Source organism: Pelodiscus sinensis, chromosome 18 (assembly GCF_049634645.1).
Source record: "Pelodiscus sinensis isolate JC-2024 chromosome 18, ASM4963464v1, whole genome shotgun sequence".
Taxonomy (NCBI): Eukaryota; Metazoa; Chordata; order Testudines; family Trionychidae; genus Pelodiscus; species Pelodiscus sinensis.
Window position 1 is genome coordinate 24,900,356 of NC_134728.1, and position 14,602 is coordinate 24,914,957.

The 14,602-nt window shown below is 52.8% G+C and overlaps 1 protein-coding gene across 7 annotated transcripts in view; it reads right to left on the reverse strand.

The window, feature by feature from the left end:
* Positions 1–2,695: 2,695 nt before the first annotated feature.
* PLCG1 (phospholipase C gamma 1) overlaps positions 2,696–14,602 on the reverse strand; it is a 101,118-nt gene continuing 89,211 nt past the window's right edge. For 5 of the 7 annotated variants that reach the window (XM_075901320.1, XM_075901319.1, XM_075901324.1 and 2 more), the window contains 5 exons: positions 10,279–10,393; positions 8,253–8,414; positions 6,530–6,618; positions 5,041–5,228; positions 2,696–3,323 (listed from right to left, as the gene is read on the reverse strand). In XM_075901320.1, coding sequence (XP_075757435.1) covers positions 3,281–3,323; positions 5,041–5,228; positions 6,530–6,618; positions 8,253–8,414; positions 10,279–10,393 — 597 coding nt within the window. In that variant the 3' untranslated portion in view covers positions 2,696–3,280. The remainder of the gene's footprint in view (positions 3,324–5,040; positions 5,229–6,529; positions 6,619–8,252; positions 8,415–10,278; positions 10,394–14,602) is intronic. The other 2 variants (XM_075901323.1, XM_075901322.1) reach the window with 1 other exon arrangement.

Here is a 14,602-nt window from a genome sequence, read left to right on the forward strand (position 1 = left end):
TGTATTTCTTGTAGCCTGTTCAGTGGGGCTAGTGAAGAGAGTTGAGGTAAAAATCTTGCTAAAGTTGCACTTTTGGCTCAGCCCTCACCCGATTATTTTTGTTGGGAGTTTTTCACCCCACATAGGCAGCACAGCAAGGCTGACTTGGAGAACACAGTGCTTATCAACAGATTTTTTAAAAGAAAGCATCTTGGGTTTCCATGTGGATTTATCCAAAGGAAACTAGAATTGGAGCTGCAATGGGACCTTTCATATAGGTGGCCATGGGGCAAGGAACAGCAAAAATGACTCATTGTATGGAGGGAGAGGGAACTCATTTGGATATTTTTTAAAGAATTAAATTATTGGGGCTAACATGGCACCTGTGTGAAAAAGTTTTTACTTTTAAAGAGAAAAACAAAGCTGGCTGTGATTGTGGCCTATAGTTATTGCTAGTGCTAGGGCTACTCATCCCAGCGATGGACTTTTTTACATGCTCTTATTCTGAGGGTGAGAGCTCCCTGTAGCAACAATGCCACTTCTGAGAAGTGAACCACAAGTTTCCCTTACTTTTGTATGTGTCAATTGTGTGGAAGGTGGGTGGAGGGGAGCTGGCTTATATAGCTTGGTGGAAAGAAATGAAACCCCTTCAGTTGTTCCTAAATAAAGAAAATATGAATAGGAGCGGCTCGGTGCTGTCTGTATCAGTTTCAACTATGGGATTAAAGGGTCAGGCATGGTGCCGAGGGCGTTGCCAGAGCTGCTGCACAGCAGCGTTGCGCTACAACTCTCTCAAAGCCCGGGGTTCAGTGCTGCCCAGCGAGGGCCTGAAGCAGGAAGCACATTTCTCAAAGGTAACTCTGGAGTCCAAGCAGATTTGGCTGTGCCAGCCCATCCCTGGGCAAGGTCATCTCACTCCTCTTCATCTCCCACCTTTAAATCAGTAAAATCCTCCACTCAGCTATAAAAGCAGCTAGCACTTCTGGTCTGCTGCCCCGTTGTGTCAGATGGCTAAATGTGACTCAGCTTCCAGGGAGTACGTGAGGGGGCAGCCTGGAAGGCAGCAGAGGCGGGGGGGGGGGGGACTGGGTATTCAGACCAATTAGGATCACCCTTGTTAGCCTCCTCCCCACTAACAGCATTCTGCCTAGCTGCCTTCCGAACACGCAGGCTGTTACAGTAGCGTAGGCCAGCGCTATCCATCAGGGCTGCTGTGGAAGAGGTATTCAATTGGCCAGATTTTGTACATCCGGCTCCTAATCCTGTTCTACCCCTTTTAAAAAACAAGCACTGAGACAATAGGGTGCATGGGCTTCTGTGCGGTCACCCCCACACACTGAGCCTGGCTACGCCTGGGAGCACAATTTGCCCAGCAGAGCACAAAGACACACAGGCAGCCCCCGACACCCAGCAGCAATGCTGCTCGACTCCCCACACCTAGACTTAAAGGCAAGTGATGGCTCCTAGGGAGCATGGGAGGGTCTGAAATGCTCAAGGGCTGTCTGGGCTCCCTACATCATTGGTCCGCATTGTGTAGTCTTCCATCCCTCAAGCAGCCTGGCCCAGGCTCCTCATGATCCACATTCCTCTGCAGCCTTCCTAGGTGTCTAGCTCTCTTCTCCCTGCCTGGTTACTGCTGTTTCAGTTGGTTGTCAGCACACGTGCTCCTTGTTACAAGAGCTTATTAAAATGGTTCCAGTGCATAATTACCATGAGCATCGCTGTTTCTCCCAACTCAGCCTCCGCTGCATGAAACACAATAAGGAAAGTTGGAGGCTTTTATTAGGCGTTTGGGGCTTCAGGTGGTAGCTCTACTAACAAACCGCAAGCTGAACACAAGCCTCAGGCTGACGCCATTCAAGAGCAAACAACTCAATATAGTGCACTTCACTGTAGCATACACCCTGCTGTCAGCCGGCATTCACCTTCCCCCCGTTATAAATACTGCCCCTTTGGAATAACCCAGCTTTCAGACACTAGATGCATGTACAAGTCAGCTCTTTATCACACGTCCTGCTGCAGCTCTGCTCGCAAAAAGACACATTCACTCTGCAGAGCATGGAACCCCTGAGCCAGAGTTGTTCCTCCTCTCCCTCTACAACTGTACAGCTTAAGCCTAGTTTATTGTTATCTTCCCTCTACTCCACGTTAAACTTCCAAAATGAGGGTGGCAGCAACTAGTCTTAATCTCAGCTGGAGAAGCCACCAGTCAAAGCAAAATCTGAAAGGGCCAGCTCCTAACCTAAGCCACAGCTACTCAATTCAGCAGCTGGGCGTCAGCGCTGCCAGAAACCACCAGGCTGGTGGCTGCATGCCAAGTAGGAGCTGCACCTGCTTCCAGCGGAGCTGACTTTGGCTCAGTATCTTGTGTCACTTCTCTGGTGAGCCTCAGCTTTCGCCACATCATCTTGCTGCACACACGGTGAGGTAGTGAGGGTTCCACAGTGCACATCCCCTCGCTGAGGTGCAGCTTGGGCAACGGAGAGCAGGAACCCACAGTCCTTCAGGCCTCTTGCCTGAATGGCTCTCAAAGTGACACAAAGGCGGAGAGAGAGCACGCTCCAGGATCTTTCTGAAGGGGTAAGAGAGACTGCACACAAACCACAGCTAGCTGCTGGTGTAAAACGCACTCAAGCGTGGCCCGCTGGCCTCCAGGGAACAAAGTGATCTGCTGCAGCAGAGCTCGAACGCGGCAAACCTCGAGAAAGGGGAGATGTTACACACTTAACACTGACTTTTTTATTGTAACTGAAAACAAGAGGGACCTTGTAAACTTTGAGTTTCACTTCTGGACCCAGAGGCCGAGGCTATACAGGTACTTTGATACAACAACAATAGGACTGAGGTGCATCCTGCCCAGTTCTTAGAAAGTACCTCCCTGTGGGAGCACAAAGGAGGGAGATGATGCAGGCACTCAGGACGGGTGGTGGGAAACATTTACATCGAGTTAATGCTGTAAAAAGCTTCCGTACCAGCTTCTGAGCAGTGCTGGGGTCTAGATTTCTCAGGATATAGGCTCAAAGGGGGTTGTTTGACTATAGACACAGTTATGGTCCAGCCTTATATAGCTGACAGTCTGTGCACATCAATACACTTGATTACGGGCTTGGTGTAGTAGACGGTAGTTGGGTGGTGTTTTGTTTTGTTTTTGTCATTTCTCCATTCAAACACACACCAGCGGAGAAACTGGAAAAAGCTGCCTGAAAGTAGGCCAAAGCAGTGACGTTTCCATAGAAACCAGTTCACAGCGTTCCGTGATAATCACAAGCACTGGAGGTGCTTTTCAGCAGGGGAAGTTGGTCTAGAGCCGGTTGTCCCCGTTCACCCTGGTCCTGCGCAGTACCCTGCAGGGAAGAGAGGAAAGGAGAGTGAGATGAAGGCGGCCACAGCGACTTTAACGAGCATGCTACTTAGCAATCCCAATGTCACATGGTTCCAGCCTGGGGCTGCTAAGCCCTTATCTGTTCCTCTCAGGCCTATTAGAGCTGCCTGAAACCCGTGGATCTGGGTTTGAGAGACATCCGATGTTTGAACAGTAGGCTCTGCCATCGGACGACACCCAGTTTTCTGAAGTTTCTTGGCAATTAGAAAATTCTGTTTCAGAAACCAAAATCATCACATTCCCAGATGAAGCTGATGTTCTTTTTAGTTTCATGGCTGCTAGTCAGCTAATGTCCAATTCATGGAGCTGCTGCTTGGGTTCCCAGGGTCTGTCGCGTTGGTGCAGTCCCATAACATGGACTGGTCAAGGACCTCAGTCAGGGCTTCCAGCCTCCTGGGCCAGGATGCCCAATGGACTCTCTCTCCCCTGAGTGGGGCAGCCCTAAGAGCCAAATGAGTCGGGAAGCCCTTAGGTGTCCGGCCCCAGTGCAGTGAGTGTGGCTGGGCTTCCCCAAACCCTGGAAGCCAGGCCCCAAAATTCCTGGCTTCCAGGTTTCCATAAAGGAGCCTCAGCTTAAGCACTTTCAGGTTCTCAGCTCCCACCCAGGGGCTGGGCAGAGCTGGAGCACCAGACCCCCCTTACTATGTGATTGAGAGACGCGTCTCACCTGCAGGCCCAGACTCCGCAGATGAACCTCACTTGTCTACCCTTCAGTACACAGAAAACATGGAGGACGGGAGCATGGCAGGGACCCGAGGCACCAGTGTGGACGGAGAAGTCGCACTGTACGCGGGGAGTGTGCGAAACAGCCCTGACATAGGGCTTCTGTAACAGGCTCCCGCTCCTGTGCCCAGTGCCACTCCAGGAATAGGAGGGTATCCCCTGCCTTCGCTCTGCCACTAACCCAAACCCTTCACTGATTCGCGCTCTCCCGGGGTTGTCAAGATCAGAGCCTTACAGTGTCACAAGCTGCTGAACAGGCCCAGGCAAGGGCTCAGGTCTGTCACACACAGAGCTGCCAGATGGAGGAAATGCGCCTCTTCTAGCCACAGCAATGAGTTGCCACAGACAGGGGAGAGGGGCCCCTCCCCCAGCCCCAGCATAGACCTGCCACGATGGGGAGAGGTGCCCCTCCCTCAGCCCAACCTAGCCCCACTGGAACTGGCATGGCACCTCTCACCAGGCCTGCAGCTGCTGCTATGAAAGGGATGGGGGGAGCCCTCTCCTGGGGGAGCCTGTAGCTGGGAGCCCTCATCCCCAGCCCCACCCCAGAGTCCACACCACCCTCACTCCCCCTGCACCTCAGCCATCTGTGCCAGTCTGAGCCCCACCCATACCGCAAACCCCAACTCTGAGCCCTCTCCCACGTTCTGAACCTCGCAGCCCCACCCCGCTACAGATCGTCCATAGGTACAATGTATTTTGTTATGTGCATCAATATGCAGCTGGTGTGTGACACAGCCCCTCCGTATTGGGGCGCACAACAAAATTCATTCTACACACGGACAAACAATTAGAGGGAACACTGGCCACAAGGAAACAATAAGGAAAATACACTAGGCAATAGACACTGTGCTGATTAAAATCAAGGGCAGCTTGGATGCCGGCCATGCTTGATTTGCATCACAGGAACTCAAGGTACAGAGAACAAGTCCCAGTGCAAAACTCCACTGTGTTACCTTCGCTCTCTGATGTCAAAATGGTCTGCTAGCTGCTCTTGCGACACCCGGAAATCCTCAAATGGCTGCTGGTAGCGGGCGTCGAAGGACCCTTCCCGGGCTCGGTTTGTCAGGAGCTGACCTGAAGGGTCTCCTGTCCGTTCTCGGAGGGCTGAGGCGCCGAAGAGGTTAATTTCTCCGTTTTCCTGCTTGAATCAGAAAGAAGGGGAAGTGATTTGTAAAGCACAGCCCTGGGACTGCACATTCTCTACCAGGCTAACAGGGCTGCAAGGAACCAGAACTGCGTGGAGTTCTGCAAACAGAAAGGTGGTGTGAACAAGTTAGATGTGCAAATGCACAAGCAATTGTGTGCTGATGCTCTCTAGACCTCTGCCCTGGTTTTAACAGACACCGCTGGCTTTAGGGCAAGCCTTTGCTTTTAAGAGCCCTTCTGCTGGACAGAGAATTACCAATCCTTCAGGCGAAAGTTGTTCATGGACCAGCCCAACTGAGATGAGATATCAGCCCCTCCCCTCAGCCCTCCCCCAGAGGGAATTCGTTTAGAAACCAGTGTCTCCGGGGCCTGAAAGCTAGATTTATACCTGGTCAGATGGGAGGTTTGGAGTAACGATCCAGTGAAGACACAGGCAGGGGAGTTCAAGCTTCATCTCCAGAGCTTTGCTCACCTCTGCCTCACCCCACTGGGCGAAACGCGCCTCGGGCCAGCGAGCCCTGCCTTGTGCCATGCTGGTCTCCTGAGCAGGGCCTGCCAGTTCTTCCCGGCGGGGTGGTTTGTTGTGAGAGACAAGGGGGCTGCTCTGAGCTAAAGCATGACACACTCCAGCGTTTAGGACAGAGGAGGCCTTTCAAAATCCTGCTTGTGCCGCAGTGAGTGTGGGGGAGAAAGCAGTGGGGGTCTTTAACCATCGCCAATGGGCTGGGGCCTCCTCCTTAAGACCCAGAAGAGAGCACCTTCTGCATGCTGGGCTCTGGAGCACCAGGTCCATGCCGACTCTCGGTGGGCAGGGCCACCCCGTTTCCTGGAGCAGCGAGCTGCTCAACAGCGTCTTCGTCCCAACAGGCAGATCGGATGAGATGGGGAGCCCAGGTTGTACAATTGCAGATGCAAAGTAAGATTAGGAAGGGGGTGAGGAAACCATGAATTACAGTCTCACCAGGGTGTGTCTACACTGCAGGTGAGAGCAGCTTGCGCAGACACCCCCAAGCTAGCTTTGCGCTAGCTAGCCCAGGAGAGAGCTGTGAAGAGGTGGCAGCATAGACTGGCTGCTGGAGTCCAGGCTGGTCTTGCACACCTGTTCTGCTACTGTTATGCTAGCTGGACTGTCTCCTGGTGCTGCGGTCACAGCTCTCATTGCACTGCAGACGTATCCCTAGCCATCCAGGGAACTCAAAGCCCTCTGCACCAGCCAAGCCTTGGTTTCTAAGCCCATCAGTGCATCTGCTCTCCTGTGCTGCCCAGTAGGACAAAATGCAAGAGGACCAGCCTTACCTTGCCAGGGAAGATCTCTATTTTAACAAGCAGGGAGGCTAACTCCAGGTTCTCACTGTAGTTGTTCTTCAATGGCACAGCTCTGTACCCTGAGACAAAGAGAACACGACCGTTACTGAAGGAAACCCAGAGAAGGGCTGGCTAACGGGCCATGCACAGCACGAGCAGTGCTGCACGCACATGGCCGCTCGCTACAGTGCACGCACCTGCGTGCTCTAATCAGCACAAAGCAGAAGGGGGGATTTCTCGCAACCCACTCTATCGGTACCCACTTAATTGTTGGTTTGGGGGTGTTAAAGAAGCTTGTGTATAGACTTTGTGCTGGGCTCTCGCTATAGGAGCTGAAACTCATTGATTTTAGGGATGGAAGGGACTGTTCTGACTTTCTAGTATTTCCTGCATCAAGCCTGTAACTTCTGAGAAAGGCATCCTGCCCGGATTTAAAGCTTGCAGGGGATGGAGACTCTACTGTGTTTCTACCGACTCTGTTCCAATGAGCATTTCCCCAAAATCAATTACCCACTAGGGATGTTAATGGTTAACCGGTGGGGGCTCATCTGCAGTGGGCCCAGACCAGACATGCCAGGGGCAGGAGCACTCCAACCCAGCAAGAGCAGCCTCCGTCTGCTCAAGCTTGTCCCCGTTTAATCGGTTAACTTCATGTTTAACAGTCTGACTAATTAAATGGGATTTTACATCCCTATTATCTGCGTTATTGCTAGTCTGAACACACCTGGCCGGAGCTTCCTGCCAGGAGATCTCAGCAGACTTTTGCCCCGCTGGGTTCTAAAGCTGCCAACTATCCAAACAGCTCTTCCGCATTTCAACCTCTGTGAGCATGGCCAAAGCAATGATGGTTGCTTGCTGCACAAAGACCAAATGCTCCGCAGGGATGCACTCCTCTCCCTTCCTCCGCGCCCTCCCGAACCCAGGAACCGTCGGAGCAGCTGAGTGTTTGAAGGAAAACAGATACAGCTGCAAGGGGAGTGGGACACCAGCAGCGCCCTGCAGACAGTATGCGTGGCTCTGCGGTTAGGATGCAAGGACAGCAAAGCTCAGTCTGCTGAGCAACCCACTAACAGCAGAGTCCTAGTGGTGGCCCACGCAGGAGGCTTTGGATGCAGGTGATGAATCCAGACGCCAGCCCCAGAAGGTGAGGAGGGGGCTTAGGAACAGGCAGCAGAGAAAAGGTGATGTAAGCATTTGGGATGTGAATGGTTAACCAGTAAGACTCACCCAGTGATGAGCTGGAGCAGCCCCGCATCTGCCTGCAGGAAGGGGGCTACTCCAGCCCTGTGGGACCCACCTAGGGTGGGGGCGCTCCAGCTCACCTGGAGCAACAGTGGGTCTGGCCCGGCACCCGCTGCAAGCAGGATGCTCCGCAGCCCCATCTGTGGCGGGTACGGCCCAGTGTGCGATGGCAGGGGTGTCGTGGGCAGGAGCACTCTAGCCTAGTTGGAGTAGCCCGCGTCTGCGGCAGGTCTGGCCTGGCTGGAGCAGCCCTCAGCCACTGCAAAGTGGGGATGCTCCAGCCCCCCTCTTTTCCCCTCGTTTAATTGGTTAATCAGTTAAACATAATATTTAACCCGTTAACTGATTAACCAGGATTTTACATCCCTAGTGAGCACTGTTCACTGTCATGCTGCTGACCCCTGGCCCCGAGAGAGTAGGTCCTCCTGCCACAGGGAAGGGCATGCACATGCCTGCAGCTGGACAGCTTTACCTGTCTTCAGGCCTTTCACCGGGAACGTAGCCTGTGCCAAGAAGTTCTCATCACTGAACATGTCCTCCTCATACACCACGAAGCGCAGGAAGGCGAAGTCGGGGTTGCAGATCTGGAAACTGAAGAGCTTCTGGGGCCAGAAGGGGTTCAGACCATTGTCCGCTGTGTAAAACCACAATTAACCAATCAAAACCCAGCCCCAGCATTAACTTTGCTGCAGTACGGTGCTTTCCCACGGCTTCTCCCTGTTCGATTTCACAGACAAATATACTTGAAGTTTGGCTTATTTAGTGCATGGAGTGAAAGCTGGAAACTGCTCCCTTCCAGAAGGCTTGTTTCCTTTGGCACATACAGATCCAACAATTATTGCCCATGAATTCTGGGCTCTGAGTGCTCCAATTGTACACACCTAGCCTAACAGGGTGCTGGCCCAGAACTGAGATTTCTAGGTGCTACCACACTACAGCTTCCCTCTCTGGCTTTCCTGGCAGCTAAAGCCTCCCTGTGTCCTCAGGACATAAAAACAAAATGTAAGAAATAACAACCAGCGTCACCTTTGCTTGTAGAGAGCCCTCAAAAGAAAGTAGCTAGCAGCAGATGAGAAGCGCTCCAAGCTATTTACAGGCATTCAGTAATCAGATTGTACAGCCAACCTTGGTTTGGCAGCTCAGCATTAGAAACCTCAGAGAGGGAAACCGAGGCACGGGCAGTTCAAGCAATTTGAACATAAGAATATAAGAATGGCCATACTGGGTCAGACCAAAGGTCCATCTAGCCCAGTATCCTGTCTGCCTTGAGGCCCCGTTTTATGCCTCAAGACCATGGCCCAACAGGGAGTGAACCCAGGATATAGTGGACACACAATCACCCACTATAACTGTTAATCATTCCCCCAGACCTTCAACAGTACGGCAACGGCAAATCATTAAAAGAGTCTCTGAGCTGCTCAGCACGCTCTGACGCAAGGAAGAATTTGCGTACGTCTTCCCTCAGGAGAACAAGGCCTCCAAAGTGGCATGGTTACACTGTTTAATGGGACACTAGGAACTGAAATTCTTAATGTCGGCCCCTTTACCAAAAGATTAATTTCCCAACAGGGTCCCCCTCCCCTAAAATAGCAAGTACCAGAATTAAAAGGTTATCATTCCAAGGGAGCACAGAGAAGGGTTTCTGCTCTCCTGATGGAGGTTTCTTTGGATCTTTTCAGCAAGAGAGTAGTGGTGAATTTCACCCAAGTTCTCTATGAAGGGGAAAACCAAGAAAATATCTATCCCCAAAGTGCTGTCCAATACACAGAGGAAACACAGTGAAACAACAGAGAGAGTGTGCGTGGGGGGCAGGGGTTGCTAGCTTCTTTCATTTACAGTCTTGGTCTCTAGAGGAACATTTGCAGGTGGAAATGTGCTTCTCACGTTGATATGTCCCCCCTTAGAGTTCACACCATGAGTAACGGAACAGTCTCTGCTTTGCGTAGCGAAGCTCTGAGCTAGGCGCAGGGTGTGCAACACTGCTCACCACATCAAATAGCGCCCACAACACATTCAGGACTAATGTTTAGCATGAGGCTTCCCAAACCTCTTTCTGGCCCCAGGACTGCAGGTTCAAGGATGAGAGCTGCAGTTAATTGTGTCTGGGGGAAAAAGACTCTGACCTTCTCCTCACTAGGAAAAAAGGTGTGCTTTTAACTTGGGCCAGCTAACATGAGGCTAAGATCCTGCTGAAGAACAGTAGCGTGTGGTTAACACAAGTTAGCAGGCCGAAGTACTGATTGTGGGGAAACCAAACTCATGTTAAAACTAAACACTGTCAGGTTTTCATGAGGAATTTACCTCATGTTTGCTAACCCAAGTTAAGCACATGCTATTTTTCCTTAGCGAAGATGCATGCCACAAACCTAGATCAATGGGAAGGAAAAGAGTTTATAAACAGGGTTAAAGCACATGGGTTCCCTTTCCGCAGGCACAAACTACACCTGGGATTTTTTTTGCACCTGCGCTACACTGTGAGAGCCAACCCGGGTACTCACCAACAATCTCCGTCTTCTGTTTGGCACTGTCGTACTCTGCTCCAGACACCTCGACCTCCACAAAAGGGCAAACGATCCCCCTCCCGTTTTTGGGAAGATGTCGTGCCCCAAGGACCTAGAAAGAGAAAAAAAATTGTGGTAATTATGAAAACAGAAAATTGTCTTCTGACCTGTAAATTTTCTAATTCCCTCCCTAACTGACTGTACTGCAAGCTGGAAGCAGAACAAAGACTGACAGCCAACCCGGAGGCAGGGCCCCAGAATGACAGCTTCTCATGCTGACCATCATTAATTGTGTATTCCAGGCACCAGAACCCGTAACAGAGCCCTAGGGAACAGACCAATATTCCTTGATGCATCCCTGGATCCATGCTAATATGGGAAAACAGGAGAGAACCAGCAACTTCAATTCTGAAGAATGAATCCTCCTTCGGGTGGCCAGACTGGGAAGGTATTAGAAGGAAAGTCCCCAGATCAGAAGGAATTTTCCTCTCTTCTCCCCCACGCCCATCTGACACTCTGGACTGTGGGATGTACCACACAGGCCAGGCTGGGAGGAGAATTAAAACTAGGCACTGAACTTTGATTGCTGTTGGGAGATTCACATTCAGATGTTCCCATATCCCGAAGCTCCATCTGAAGGAGGACAGCTCTCTTGCGGTGTTCTGTGAACGCAGATGGCCACGTAGCTGCCACATGGATGTCTTTATGTGAAGAACTAGACCGTTCTGCCCAAGAGGTTGCTGACCCCTCAAAGTGAGGGCTCTAATGCTGTCGGGTGGGCTCACTCAGATGCTCTATAGCAGTGGTCCCCAACCATTTGAAGCTACCAAGCGCCAGGGGGCGTGGCCATTCGCCTGCCAGGCGCCAGAGGGTGGGGACACTGGCGCACCCGGGGGCGGGGCCGGGCATACGCCACACCCCCATGAGCCACGTGTCTGGGGCCAGCATCCCTATGCGCTGCGTGGCCACGGGCGAGGCCGCCCATTTGCAGCAAGCCTGGGGCCAGCATCCTGCAGAGCCGTGCGCCCAGGGCCAGCACCCCCCCCCCCCATAGCTGCATGCCCAGGGGCGGGGATGCCAATTTGCCGCGCTCCCGGGGCCGGCGCTCCCCATAGCCGCATGCCCAGGGCAGCCAACTCGCCGCGCTCCCAGGACCGGCGCTCTCCGTGCACCATGTGCCCGGGGCCAGCTCTGGCACCGCGCATGCGCCACGCGCCCGGGGCGGGGCCAGCCTCGAGCACTTTGCAGGCGCACACAAATGCCCCTGCGGGCACCATGGCACCCGCGGGCACCATGTTGGGGACCACTGCTCTATAGGCTTCAGCAATACATGCCTTGATCCTCTCTGCAGCAGGAGTTCAATGCCTCCTTCCCTTTGACAGTGATGCAAGATGAAAAGTGCTGCAGGCCTGACAGAGCTCCATGTGCTTGAGGAAAATGGTGAGTGCTCCCCTGACATCCACTATATGCCATTTGAGCTCCTAGAGATGCTAGTGTTAGAGCAGAGACAGCTGGTCGGGGAATCCTTGGGGCTCTCTGGCAGAGTGGCCCAGGCTCCAGGCTGGCTGCCCAGTGCTCTTCTGCCTCCCACTCCCAGGGAGGGGGCACAGTACAACCTGTCTGACACGGAGGGGGGAGGAATAAAGAACTGACATGGAAGGGGGCGAGAATAATGCTGTTCCCTTGCTCGTCTCACTCAGGATCTCAGCGAATGTCCTTGAACGGCAGGGTCAGCACTATCTCGGGTCCAGGTCCCCCCATTCAGACACACAGGCAGAATGTGCCACAGGGCTAAAGATGTGCAGAGAGCCAGGGTATCTCCAAGCATCCTGTCTCCCAGACCCATTCACTTCCTGTCTTTTTCATTTGACTGCTTGCTTTTATCCCTCACTAGCCCATTCAGAGGCACCACCTCTCACCGGGGAGGCCATCCCGCCTGGCCAGTACTGCAAATGAACCTGCCTGTAGCATAGTGACTGCCCCAGATGGCAGCAGAGTCTTTGCTTTATACCACAGGGGAAGACATGCCTGAGGCGACCCCATGTTTCCAGAGGTCACTGGCAGATCTTTCCTGGTTCTGAGGGATGAAGTAGGCCAGGTAACGCCAGCGGGCGTCAAACCCTCCAGGAAGCAGCTTTTCCGCAGCGCCAAGGGGAACCCTCTCACAACCATGGAATGGCTGAGGAAGTGCAGCTGGTACCGCCTCTTAAGCAATAACATTCCCCCGACAGGTTTGACCCCCACTGAGCCTCTGTCTCGCCCCAGAGGGTGAAGATGCCGCTCATGCCTCAGTTTCCACACCTGAAATAACCGCTTTCATAAAACACTTTGAGACCTACAGAAGGAAAGCGCTGCGTGTGTGAGGACAGGTCACTGCGCTGCCAGGAGGCTGTCTATGCCAGCATCAGGCTGCCATTAAGAGGGCATGTGTGAAATCCTGGCCTCAATGGAGTAAATAATGAAATCTCATTGATTTCCACGGGGCTAGAAAGACACCCCAGACATTAAAACCACTAGGGCGTGTTACTGCAGCACTTTGCTGAACAGCCCTCTGAGAAGCTGCCTCTCTTCCCCCTGCCCTGCACAATACCCGGACGGTAAAGATCAGCTTCACCCTGCGTTTCCTGCCTTGATCACACTGTGAGGCCAGTCTGCTCTCCAGAGGGGAAGGGAAAAGCTTACCTTGCAGTGTTTGGGACAGATCTTTAAATCTGGGGGACCTGATTCACGTCTTGCCCTCCAATTTTCACAAGCCTGGAGCAAGAGGTCATTGTGCTATTAATCAACTTTAATGAACTGCCTGAGAGAGCATCATTTTGGGAGAAGTGGGGGTGTATTTCTCTCCCTCACACACTTATCATTCAAGCCGAAACTACACTGGGGAGCGGACAGCAGCTGTCCTAGGATCGGTCTAAGTATTCTACAAGGTCCTGCAGGGAAGGAGCGCCACCTACTGGTGACAGGTGTTCATTTTCCTCCCCAGCTCCTCCCCTGCAGTTCCAAGGCAGGATTCTCCTCTTCTACCTTGTGCTTCCAAGCAGATTCTTGCCATTAGACCAGTGATCTCCAACCTTTTTAACCACAAGATCACTTTTCAATTTAAATGCAACGTAAGATCCACCTCAAATCCAAATACCCTTGCCTGGCTTCCTTCCCCCTTCTCTGCGTCCCCGCCCCTGCTCCCCCCCTTCTCCGAGACCTCACCCTGCTCACTCCATCCCCCTTCCTTCCGGAATCTCATTCACTTTCACCAGGCTGGGGTAGGGAGTTGGGGTGCAGGCTCTGGTCTTGGGCCAAGGAGTTCAGAGTGTGGGAGGGGACACCCTGAAGGTAGGGAGGTGGAGTGGGTTCTGGAGTGGATGAGGGGAGAAGGCATTTGGGGGACAGCCAACACTGCCCCAGGTGGCTTCCGTATTAGGAAGGCAAGATAAGGAACCTGCTGAAGGTAGGGAGGTGAGATGGGGGTGAGTTCTGGAGTGGCCTAGGGGATAGGGCATTCACCTGGGGAGCAAAGGGTGGTGGGCTTGAGTCCCACCCCTGCCCACCGTGGGAATGACCAGACAGCCAACACAGACTGCTCCAGGGATGGACCAGGCTCCCACGTTAGGAAAGCAGAATAAAGGACGTGCTGAAGGAAGGGAGGTGGAGCGGGATCTCCGGTGAACTCAGGGATAGGGCCATCAGCCTCTGGAGTACAGGGGGGTGGGCTCGATCCCACCCCCCTCTACCCACCCTGGGAGCACCCCAACAGCCACCCCAGAGATGGCACAGTAGAGATGGCGCGGTAGAGCTAAGGCAGGCGTACTTCTGCCCTGGCCCTGCACCACCCCTGAAAGCAGCTGGGATATACAGCAATGGCTCCATGTGCTGCCCCTCATCTACAGGCACTGAGCACACAGCTTCTGCTGGCCACAGTTCTCCGTTACTGATCAATGGGAGCTGCAGGACAGCATGTGGAGACGCCTTTCTCAGGGGCTGCAGAGACATGCCAGCCACTTCCAGGAGCACAATTACCACAGGGATAATTACTCCAGACATGACAGATTCTTTGACATCATTACTCAAAGAATTAAATTTAAGCACAAGAGAGAAATAAAAGTTATGAAATGCACAGACAAGTCAAAAACCAAACATAACCTACTCTGCAAGCAATAAAGGTAGTAACAACCCCCCATTTACATGTTGGGTCAGGAGATGAGAGGGAAGGACAGTGTGTGTTCGTGAGAAACACACACACACACACACACACACACAAGCTCCCTCCATCCTCTTCTGTCTGTGTGGAGATAGGGTACAGGAGTGGGGGGAGGAGAGACACCCG